At 40.3% G+C, this 12,413-nt stretch overlaps 1 protein-coding gene across 1 annotated transcript; it reads left to right on the forward strand.

Moving 5' to 3' along the window:
- Window positions 1-4,607: 4,607 nt before the first annotated feature.
- On the forward strand, window positions 4,608-12,393 carry LOC117542624 (prostate stem cell antigen-like). The gene is made up of 4 exons (XM_034210407.1): window positions 4,608-4,837; window positions 5,043-5,102; window positions 5,832-5,951; window positions 11,289-12,393. The coding sequence occupies exons 1-4, from the start codon at window positions 4,786-4,788 to the stop codon at window positions 11,498-11,500; spliced, it is 444 nt and encodes a 147-aa protein (XP_034066298.1). The 5' UTR covers window positions 4,608-4,785; the 3' UTR covers window positions 11,501-12,393.
- Window positions 12,394-12,413: the final 20 nt, after the last annotated feature.

Consider the following 12,413-nt stretch of genomic DNA (forward strand, 5'->3'; position numbering starts at 1 on the left):
GGCTTTCTATCACATCATAGCTTTTATGTTTTATGTTACTGTATACTATAAATGTGTTATTTTAAGGAGAAAAAGAGAGATAGGGCTATGTTGTGTCAACATTTCAACTAATTTTCCATAGGGTTGGTAATTGAAACAAAAAATCTCACTTTATCAAAAGTAGCCAATGTAATACAACTTTTAAACAATGGTGGTCCAGCCTAAATTAAATCATTAAAATGCGTTTTTTCTTTGAGGGAAAATTAAACTATTATTCTTTCAAAGCAACATCGCCTAACTTCCGGTCTTCTTCACGTAGCCTATTTTAGTTGCGCTTGATGCAGCAGCTCTACCTCCCATTCATCTAGCACCCCCCATCCCCCACACGTCCTGTCCGGATTCAATCAGCGCTGATTTCAGTCACCACAGCTGCTGTTGTATCGGCTGTCAATACTGTTGAGTGTAGCTACACATTAAGGTAATCGATAACGGTGAGCAAAAGATCCATAGCGCCTGTTAGTCAACTTTATAATTACTCTTTTAGATAGGCCTATTCTGTGGTAGGCTATCTCCAAGTTCATTAACCTCTTCTCTCGGATTTAATTACTTTGATTTTAAGGTTTATACAACTAAAGTGGGATTTTATACATGTATATAAATAGAATAGAAACAAAACGGTGTCACAAATAAGGGTTTACATGACAATTAAACAATTACCGTCAATATAATTAGCACTAGCTGGACAATTTGGTTAATGGAAATCTAACTCATTAGCATTGTTTAGGACTCAACTATCACCACCAATAACAATTATTCAGTATCCACTAATCTGCACATTTCTTACATTAATCAAAGTCAAAAGTAATATATTTAAATGTCTTGTTTTGTCATTTAAACACCTCTAACATTTTCACATTAGCTGGCTCATACATTAACAGTTTATGTCCCTCAGATGAAATCCCTACTTTGGCTAGCCTTAGTATAAACCAACTCTGACACCCTTTACTGTATCACTGAATTAATTGGAACAGATTGGAACGGTTCTAGAAGATTTTCTAGGATTAAGGACCCATATTTAATATTCTCCTCTTAATCCTGGAGAATTGTTTGTGTAAAGTTAGATGCTGTATCATCAGATACTGCTTTTAGATTTTATGCTGAATTTTTGAAGGCAAATTGACTGTGTGCTTTAAATCAAATGATTATTTTTTACCTCTCCCAATTTTCTTTAAATTAATGACGTTAACCTCATCTGGTTCACATTTCTTTAAATCATCACAGATTAAATGCTTATATTCTGTATTACTTAGCCATTGCGACTGTGTGTCGCGACAACAAATAATCTGGCTTTTCCATGTGGGTCAAATTGTGTTGGAAACTGTTGACTTGTTTGTCAGACACTGAGTAGTCTTTTTTTAATCAAACTTTGGGAATTTATATTCTTAGGTCAGTGCAGTGTAAATATGCATAAACATGTTTTTGATTCAATGAGCTGCACACTATCCCCTTCTATTGAATAGATTGAGTCACTGCAGCAAAGGGTTGTTCAAAAGACAGTCGGAGAAACAGAGGCAACTCGTGACGAAAGAAGGACAAATTATACGTGAGTATTTCTGTACACAGAGGAGGAGAAAGAGACAGGAAATGTGAGGTTGATGTAATAGTGGATGGGGGATGGAGGATGGAAGGCAGAGGGCACAGACAGGATTAAAGAACACCATCTGTCCACTGAGATCCTTCAGCCAGCACACAAAACATCCCAGGCCAAAATAGCACCAGCAGTCTTGCTACACTGTGTGCAAAAACAGTCCGATATACACCCATTCAGTTAAATATTGATGAAACCTCGTCCTCAGAAAACCATCTCCTCTAACACAGCAGACAAATACATTGTATTTGTTAAGGATTGGGTCATAGAGGCAATACCCAACAGTTATTTGTGCTGAAGTTAATAATATGAACTCACACAGACACCCCAGTTGAGACCCCGTCAGTTTTGTATTTGTTTCCCCTCAATACTCAATTAATTTCATTGTCAGTTAATGTTTTGGGATTTTGTTCCCACATTGTGTTGGAAGTTTTGGACAATGCAGCTACAGTTTTAATTTTTTTTTCTTTTTTTCTTCTTTATTTATATGGGGTCACATTATATTAAAAGTACAGTTTTTCAAATCATATATTTTTAGAGACCCGAAAATGACAAATGAAATAGCAAACAAAATTAGTTTTAAAAAAAACGAAAAAGTACACAGGGGTTGTTTGAAATGGCAAATGTCTACACATGTACATATGCATACATATCAACATACATATATACACACACACACACACACACACACACACACACACACACACACACACACACACACACACACACACACACACACACACACATACATACATACATACATGTGTCCATACATACACACCTATACATATACATTCAATCGGTGTATAGAAACACAGTCAAACAAGGGATGGTCATCTTTGGGATTTGTAAATTCTCCATTTTTCCCATATTTCCTCAAATGTGTTTTCCTGAAGCCTCATTGAGATGGTGATTCTTTCCATAACATCCATTTCATGGATTTTGTCGTACCAGAGAAGGGATGTCCGCTTTGAGCCATTTTCTAGTTATTACTTTGTTTGCTGAAACAGTAAGAATTCCAAATAACTGTTTTGTTTTGAGGTTTGTGGGAATTGAATGTACCAGCCCAAATAGAAATTCGTCCCAGTTTAATATGATTTTTTTCCTGTAGTACCATTTCCATTTCTAAATGGAACTTTTGCCAAAAGGTTACTATTAAAGGGCAAGCCCAAAACAAATGGTAGTGATGTGCTAACTGAGAACCACATTTCCTCCTTAAATAATTGTTCAACTCGTATTATCATATATATCTGAGCTCTAAATAAATAAAATCTCTTTTATCTAACAGAAGTGATCATATTTAAGATTTCCATTTGCAGGACCCCTTCAGAAAGTGAATCCAAAGTCAACACCACAGGCTAAAGAGACAACCCAAACTCTATTCAAACATTAATTTCTTTATCAACAAACACAGGTACGAAAGTCATAAATCCTTAAATACTTTCATGATTTATATCCAGCTTATCATTTCCACATAAAACATTCAGACTGAAAATAAAAACCCTGATTTACAAGAGAAATTAAGGAAAATGCTTTGTAAATACTTTTTGTTCTGCACCTATAGCAGGAGTCTGTGGTGTGACACTAATCGACTGGTAAACAGCTTATTCAGTCTGAGCCTGCTCGACTCACTCCATCACAAGACTGCTGTCAGCAGACCGTCCGACCCTCATGTCTTCCATTACGCCCTAAAGTATAATTCAGTTAAACTGCTCACTCTCCACTGAGTCTCTGTCACGCTCTCGTTCTCTCTCTGCTTTCTTTCTCTTTCGGAGATGCTGACTCCATTTACAGTGTGCTGACTTTAGTGCCTTCTGTCTCTTCCGACTGCTTAGCTGCTGTCTCATACACAACACATAAACCCCTAACCAAATATATATCAAGTCAAAAAATCTTACAAGATCATAGAGAACAACACTGTAGCCAGAGTTGTAAAAATACTGAGATTATACCTAAAATGTAGCCCCTGCCCCAACAAAACTCTTAGCGTTGTAATAGAGTAAAAGTACATTTTAATAATCCTCTAATAAATCATAATTCTCGCAGACTTTCTATTTGATATTCTTTTGTGTTTGTTTAGCACATTTACATCTGTCCCTAACCCATGCTAAAACCCTTATATGTCAAACTAAACAAAGTCTAAAGCTACAAGGAACCCAAAACACAAGTCAATTACCAAATAGATATAAACTGAAATTACCACCTCCTGGTTGTATGCACAGCCAACCAGTCATGATGCAGTTTACGTCCATGTCTGTCGAAAATGTGTTGACTTTGAAACTGTCATAATCCCCGTAAAATTCTTAAAATATGTCCCAGAACTAGTTTTCTGAGGTAACATTGAGCTTGACCTTTGACCCCCACATTTGAACCACTTTTTACTTGAGTCCAAGTGGAAGTTTTTGCCACATTTGAAATAAAGTTGTTTCTAAGATATTGTGACAATGAAAATGGGATGAACAAAGTTATGGACAACCTGAAAAAATAAAGCATTAAAAAAAACACAAAACTTGTATAGTTTAGATATGGAACATATTGTTTCACGAAAGATAAACACAAACACAGCAGAAATACATAAGAAACATCGGTACTGTAAATAAACCTTCTCAATTATACTTGTTTTGGTCTATTTCTTAGTCTGTCAAATTGCCCGGGTAGATTGCATTTACTATTCCAGGAGGAAAATAATCATGTCAAAGCCAAATCTTCCTTCTTGTGTCATCATAGCATATAAACTCTCTTTGTTATTAAAACCCGCAATTCACATTAATATTACTGAGGACATTTCTTTGGTGTGTCTTCACTTGAAGCTCCTTTTCTGTGAGGTCAGCTGATCCTAACAACCACTCTAAAGGAAATCAGAAGTTTTAGGGAGGAGTCACTGAGTAACAGGGGGCAAAACGTACAAGGCAGGACCAAGAGTGACATAAAGAGAGAACAGCTTTACTTAAAATACAGTGGAAGAAAAAGAAAGAAAAAGACGAGGGTGTGGGTTTAGACTTCACAGACAAAAATTAATTCAATTTAGGAATGTGTTGTGGGACGTATCGGATCAGCAGTACGTTTGAATAGAGAGCTGTAACGTCCCAAGAGGGGCTTTTGGATCTGCTTGAATATTTATCTGAAAATAGTTTGAAAGACTTCTTACTGAAAGCATCATGTCTTGTTTACAACTCGGGATCGTACTCCTCTTCTGTCTACCTTTAGCAGGTATGTATTTACAAGTCAAACTATTACAAGATGACATTTAAACACTTATGTTATGTTATTATATAATGTGTTAACAGTGACTTACAACTGAATTGTGTATATCTTCTTGAGGCAAAACAGGATTCAATAGGTACATCTAGGAGAAAACCGACATGTATTTAAGTTGAGAGAAAAACTTTGGAAAAACAGTGCTTTTTTCTTGCAGCAACCACATCGCTTCACTTTGCAAGTGTGGGTCAACCTCATCACACCACTGATGGCGCAGGTAAACAGAGACTCACACAAAAGTTGGTGAGGAGGAGCAATAATAGCAGTTCCTAATGCACATAGCTATCTCCTCATCCACATCAGTTGTTTTATTTCTTCTGAATAGGCCAAATTCATACAAATGTCTCTTCAGAGTCTCATGGATATGATAGATGTGATTATTTGCTAAAATCACGAGTATGTCCTTATTGCTTAATCCGATTGCAGAGGATAATTTGATTAGAGCATCCACTGCAGGCATAATTCACGGCAAGCCTTTCGTACTCCAGGAAGACTAGATGATGCCATTAGCTTATATTTTACACTCTTTTCAAAGAAACTACGAAAATACGGGGCGGCATTCAGGGTGAGATGAGGTTTATCCAACCATGCAAATTGATGCTATGTGGTACTTTAAGAAAAAAACAACAACACTACTTTTCAATGTTATATTATCCAAGATGTTTTAGGATTCCCTCTGAGAGAAGTGTGCATCAAACAGAAAAAAGTTAATCATCAGTCAACGATCCTACAGTGGCATTGCAGCAAGCACTGACTAGTAGCATACCTTACACTGTAATAAACTGTTACTTTTGTGAACTGTCCTGTTCAGTACATAACTTTGTCACATTTCTTTAATAACAAAAGGAAAGCATTCATATCAAAACTGTTATAGACTCAATCAATAATTGTTGATGAGATCAGTCTCAGAATAAACTTATAACATTGTTCCTGTTGTTTCCCTCAGCCTGTTTGACCTGTTACACCTGTATGTTCCCGGCCATCTCTCCTCTGGACTGCTTCAAGTTCCCTCAGGAGTGTCCGGCTGGGCAGCGCTGCCTGTCCAGTACTGCCACAGGAAGACGAGGTAAGATCCTGTGTGTGTGTGTTTATTTCTGTGTCTGTACATGACATCATATCTAATAATCTAGGTCAGGAGGATCACAAATTGGAAGACAAAGCCTCATTGTTGGGAACAGATTTCTGAAATTCACAGTGCAGTCTGTGCATATGTCTGTGTCAATATACAGTGCATCAGGACAGTTGTTTTGGATTTGAAGAGAATCGTGGTTATTAAGTTAAGTGCTGACTATCATCTATAATTGAAGGTGTTTCACACCCACATCTTAAGAACTGTGTAGAAACTGTAGTCATTTTTGTGGTTGAATCCCTACACTGCCCTCCCAATGTAGGCAGAGGGTGCTAAAAGCTGAATTGAAATCTCTTATAGTGGTTTTGTTTTAAATCCTGTGCACCACGTCTGTTTATGAGAAGCAGCCACATTTAGTTACCTGCATAATTTGTCTGAGGAAAACCGAGGAAACTTTCCAATCTATAATAAAACCTGTGTAAAATAACAGTTTTAAGTCAATCAACCAGATAAATCCTTAAATCATCTCTTTCAGAGCCAAACATCATTGTCCACATATACAGTAAGATGTTTGTATGTTGCAGCAAAGGATACTAGAATAAAAATGTTTTTTAAGGCCTTCTTTCAGGCATGATCCTGTCTCAACACAGGTGTAAAAACAAAACAACACTGTGACTCAATAGATCAGATCTCAGCACAGTTTCTCATCCAGCCGGTTGTCAGTTCACTTTGCCTGTGATGCCATCAAATCATCTCTAAAAATAGCTCTCTGGGCTCTGTGGGTGGGGCCAAGCGTTCACTGTGTCTCATCGGAGGATACAGCTCTGTTTCTTTTACATGCACCTTAACCAGTAAATACAGGGCTGCATTTGATTGTGAGCCCTCTGTGGGACAGTGGCGATTTAACAGCCTTAGCTTTTAGTTGTTTACCTCCTTGTTCCTCCAAAGTATGACCCAAAAATCATTTGATGTCACTATAACTTTAAGGTGTAAAATGTGGTCGATAAGAAACACTGCCAAAACGTACTGACATTCCCTTGTGATTATTTTGTCAATAGCATCAATGTTGTACAAAATCTTTTGTAGTATTCAGTACAATATATATTACATTACATTACATTACATTACATTGCATTTAGCTGACGCTTTTATCCAAAGCGACTTACAATAAGTACATTCGACCAGGAAGACACAACCTTGAAGAAAACAGAATCATATAAGTACATCAGGTTTCATAGAGCCAAACATTTCAAGTGCTACTCCACTGGCTTTAGGTAAGCCAGTCCTATATTAGTATAAAAGTGCTTCGTTAATAGTTCTAACGCTCGAAGTGGAGTCGAAAGAGTTGAGTTTTCAGTTTGCGCCGGAAGATGTGCAAGCTATCTGCCGTCCTGATGTCAATGGGGAGCTCATTCCACCATCTTGGAGCCAGGACAGCAAACCCACGTGTTTTCGCCGATGGGAACTTGGGTCCCCCTCGCAGCGAGGGCGCAACGAGTCGTTTGGCTGATGCAGAGCGTAGTGCACGCGCTGGGGTGTACGGTTTAACCATGTCCTGGATGTAGGAAGGGCCAGATCCATTCGCAGCATGGTAAGCAAGTACCAGTGTCTTGAAGTGGATTCTAGCAGTTACCGGAAGCCAGTGAAGGGAGCGGAGGAGCGGAGTGGTGTGGGAGAATTTAGGAAGGTTGAAGACCAGACGAGCCGCTGCATTCTGGATGAGCTGCAGAGGTCGGATGGCACATGCAGGTAGACCAGCCAGGAGGGAGTTGCAGTAGTCTAGGCGTGAGATGACGAGAGCCTGGACCAGAACCTGAGTCGCTTTCTGAGTCAACTGGGGACATATCTTCCTGATGTTGTAAAGCGTGTATCTGCAGCAACGGGTTGTAGCAGCGATGTTTGCAGTGAAGGACAGGTTGTTATCTAGGGTCACACCCAGATTCCTTGCAGTCTGAGTCGGGGAAACAACTGAGGTGCCAATGTTGATTGTTAGGTCAAGAGTGGGACAATCTTTTCCCGGGAGGAAGAGCAGCTCAGTCTTGTCAAGGTTGAGCTTGAGGTGGTGAGCAGACATCCACTGAGAGATGTCAGCTAGACAAGCAGAGATGCGTGCAACGACCTGGGTCTCTGAGCGGGGAAAGGACAGAATTAATTGGGTGTCATCAGCGTAGCAGTGGTAAGAAAAACCATGCGGGCTAATGACTGATCCGAGCGAGTTTGTGTACACGGAGAAGAGGAGGGGACCAAGAACAGAGCCCTGAGGGACCCCCGTAGTTAATTGACAAGGGTCGGACTCAGACCCTCTCCAAGTCACCCTGTAGGTACGGTCTTTCAGGTATGAGGTGAGGAGGGAAAGTGCAGAGCCTGAAACTCCAAGTTTTTGGAGAGTGCGAAGGAGGATCTGATGATTCACCGTGTCGAATGCGGCAGACAGGTCCAATAGGATGATGACAGAGGAGAGGGATGCAGTTTTGGCAGTGTGCAGTTCCTCCGTGACAGCAATGAGAGCAGTTTCTGTGGAGTGACCTGCCTTGAAACCAGACTGGTGCGGATCCAGAAGGTTGTTCTGATTGAGATAACAGGAGAGTTGTTTAAAGACAGCACGTTCAAGTGATTTAGACAGGAACGGGAGGAGAGAGACATGCCTGTAGTTTATAACATCAGACGGGTTGAGAGTGGGTTTCTTTAGGAGAGGGTTTACTCTTGCCTCCTTGAGACTGTTTGGAAAGTGACCAGAAGTTAGAGAAGTGTTGATGAAATGGGTGAGAAACGGTAGAATATCAGGAGCGATAGTCTGAAGGAGGTTTGAAGGGATAGGGTCCAGAGGACAGGTGGTAGGGTGGGCAGAGGTAATGAGGGTAAGAACCTCACTTGGAGAGAGAGGGGAAAAGGAGGTAAGTGTGTTGGTGGAAGGAGGGTCTGGTGACCCAGCGGTGAGTAAAGGTGAGTCAGAAAAAGAAGAGCGAATATCATCAACCTTTTTTTCAAAGTGGGTAACAAAGTCACTTGACAGAAGTGAGGAGGGGGGAGGAGCTTTTGGAGGGTCCAAGAGGGTGGAGAAGATGGAAAATAGTTTTTTAGGATTGGAATAGGAAGATTGGATCTTATCTTGAAAGAAAGTGCTTTTTGCCTGAGAGATCGAAGCAGAGAAAGAGGAGAGGAGAGCTTGATAGGTTAGGAGGTCGTCACGGTGTTTGGATTTCCACCATTTCCGCTCTGCTGCCCTAAGGACGGTTCTATTAGCACGCAGTGCATCATTTAGCCAGGGAGCAGGAGGGGACTGACGAGCCTGCCGAGATGTGAGAGGACAGAGCGAGTCCAGAGTGGATGAGAGAGTAGAGAGGAGAGTTTCTGCAGCAGAGTTTGGAGGCAGGAGATGGAACGAATCAGAGGAAGGGAGGGCTGAGAGCACCGACGAGGCAAAGGTAGGGGGGGAGAGGGAGCGAAGGTTACGGCGGACAAGTGCAGGATGGGAAGAGATTAGTTTGTTATGTTTGGAAAGGGATAGAGAGAATGAAATGAAGAAGTGATCGGATGTGTGGAGCGGGTTTACAGAGAGGTTAGAAGTAGAGCAGTTCCTTGAGAATATGAGATCAAGGACATTGCCAGCTTTATGAGTCGGTGGGGACGGAGACAGTGAGAAAGCAAAGGCGGTTAACAGAGATGTTAGTTCATCTATCTTCCCCGTCTGGAGGTTGAAGTCTCCGAGAAGTACAGCGGGAGGGCCAGTTTCAGGGATGAGTGAGAGGAAATTATCTAATTCCTCCAAGAAGTCCCCCAAGGCGCCTGGTGGACGGTAGAGAACAACAATGGTTAACTGTATAGGATGGGTTACTGTGACGGCATGGAATTCAAAGGTGGAAGGAGTGAAGTTAGGTAGCTTGAAGAGGGAAAAGCTCCATTTGGGAGATAGCAGGAGACCAGTGCCACCTCCTCTGCCAGTGGGTCTGGGTGTATGGGAGAAGGAATATGCAGTGGAGAGAGCTGTTGGGGTGGATGTGTTGGATGGAGTAATCCAGGTCTCAGTGAGAGCAAGGAAATCCAGAGACTGCAGGGAGGCGTAGCCAGAGATGAAGTCAGCCTTAGTAACAGCTGACTGGCAGTTCCACAGGCCACCTGCAACTAGCTGTTGGATCTCAGTGGAGCACGTGGGATAGACGAGAGCAGGCCGGTTATATCGATTAGGAGATACACAGGGCCAGTGATAATTGCGAGAAGACACATGAACAGGAATGGAGAAAATACACATGATTATAGCATGAAGGGCTAGAAAACTAAAGAAAAGATAAATAAGACACCAGCTCAATCAGAGTAGGATTTGCCTCCTCTTTGCCTCCCTCGTGACTCCCGCAAGACTCCAATGTCTTTGTCAGTCTTACTCCCGCAGGACTCCAATGTCTTTGTCAGTCTTCGGCTGTCTGACGCTGAAGCTGACGCTCAAGGAAAGAGCTACCCAAAAATGGACGCCTGATTGCTCAGTTCACAGTTAACTATCTACAGCTGATGGGCGACAATAGACTGGCCGTGCCTATATTAATGCAGGCTTGAGTGCTGAGACCTGTAAAGCAGGTTTCGCCTGAGCAGATCTGAGATTTAAAATCTCTCAAACGCGATTTAGCCGTTAAAGCTACAATAACAATTTATACAGAGTCGAATAAATGAAACAGAGAAGTCTAATTAAACAAGAATATAACTTACAGTGGTTGCTGCGTCAATAGGTAATGTCGTTACCGGGTCCAGATGCACACAGATATATATTTGTAATCAGTATACCTAGACAATTTGAGTCGTAAAAACTCATTCTGTCTACACACCTTATTCATATGTATCACTACTGAATTTGAAATTCACATTACACCAAGCATAAAAATGCATTACTTTTAACACCATCCACTTCCCTCTTTTTGAAATACATATACATGTTCATACTGTATATTCCAGCACTTGTTTTCAGATCTTAGAATATCTCTAAAATAAAAACTGAAAATCAATTTGATTGAATGTATTCAGACGAAAAATGTAAAGTAGCAGTGTTATAAGATGGGAAACTTAACACTGTAGACAATGGACTTTTCTTAATCAATTCATACATTTAGCAATATATTCAATATGTCATTTATTAGGAAAAGTATGTTTTTGAAATACAAGCAGATTAATTAAAAGGAAGGTTTAAAAATACAATTATGCAATAGAATCAATTTAGTCATATTTAATGTAATAATTTATTTTTTAGTGGTAGTTCTCTTTCTCCTTTGATTTGTTGGAATCATTTTGTATTATCTCCCCATCACTAAATGCACCACCAATCATAAAGTCCTCTCTTTTCTTTCGTAGGCTCTCTAGAAGTGACGATGTACGAGAAGAGCTGTGCGGTCCCGGCCCAGTGTGGAGTGAGTGGACAGAAGTACGCCTCTGGACTCTACTTCAACTACACCAACGTCTGCTGCGACAGCGACCTGTGCAACGCCGCCGGGACATTTACTGCCCTCAGCTGGAGAGGAGCGGCTCTCTGCCTGCTGCCCGCACTCTGCCTGCTGCTGGCCTGAACAACAGGGGGAGGGTGTGTGTGTGTGTGTGTGTGTGTGTGTGTGTGTGTGTGTGTGTGTGTGTGTGTGTGTGTGTGGTGTGTGTGTGTGTGTGTGTGTGTGTGTGTGTGTGTGTGTGTGTGTGTGTGTGTGTGTGTGTGTGTGTGTGTGTGTGTGTGTGTGTGTGTGTGTGTGTGTGTCACCCCTGGGCACTGAATATCAAGGCATAAAGGTCCTGGAAAATATGTACTCAGTAGTGGAGTGTAAGGAAGTACATATACTCTTGAACAGCATTTAGGTACTTGTACTTTACTTGGGTATTTCCATTTTATGCTTATTTAAACATTAACTCCACTACATTTTAGAAGCAAATATAGAATTCTCCAAAATATATAAATTAATAATAAATTAAGATGCATTATTAGAGATTAAACGAACCCCTTTAATAAAGCTCCACCTGCATCATCTGGAAATAGGCTATGTTGCATTATGAGTACATATAATTCTGGTAAGTATGATGCTAATACTTTTTGTGATTTTACTTAAATACATTTTGATTGCAGGACTTCTACTGGTAACAGAGTATTTGTAAACTGTGGTATTACTATATCTTTCTTAAGTTAAAGTTTTGTTTACTTCTGAATAATAGTTCTTTATTTACTTCTCACCGCATCTAGTGGTTTATGATCACTCACCTCTTTATCATCTTTATTTACACTTGATAAGTTTGATGATTTGTCAGACTGTTGTTTCCTTACATTAAACTAATACAACTTTAAGTCTTTACATTTTGAAAACAACTATTTGGTGAAACTCAAAATATTTGCGATGTTTTGAATGTGAGAATATCCTTTGTATGTAACTCCAAATGACTTTTAGAACTGAATCATTTAACTAATAAAACACTGAAGAGATGCTTTCTTCTTATTTGTGC

The sequence above is a fragment of the Gymnodraco acuticeps genome, unplaced genomic scaffold (genome assembly GCF_902827175.1).
Source record: "Gymnodraco acuticeps unplaced genomic scaffold, fGymAcu1.1, whole genome shotgun sequence".
Lineage (NCBI taxonomy): Eukaryota > Metazoa > Chordata > Actinopteri > Perciformes > Bathydraconidae > Gymnodraco > Gymnodraco acuticeps.

Coding starts and splice junctions, on each gene's coding strand:
- LOC117542624 (XM_034210407.1), top strand. CDS start 4,786: ATGTCTTGTTTACAACTCGGGATCGTACTCCTCTTCTGTCTACCTTTA. Junction 5,103..5,831: donor TCACACCACTGATGGCGCAG/GTAAACAGAGAC, acceptor TGTTTCCCTCAG/CCTGTTTGACCTGTTACACC. Junction 5,952..11,288: donor TACTGCCACAGGAAGACGAG/GTAAGATCCTGT, acceptor TTTCTTTCGTAG/GCTCTCTAGAAGTGACGATG.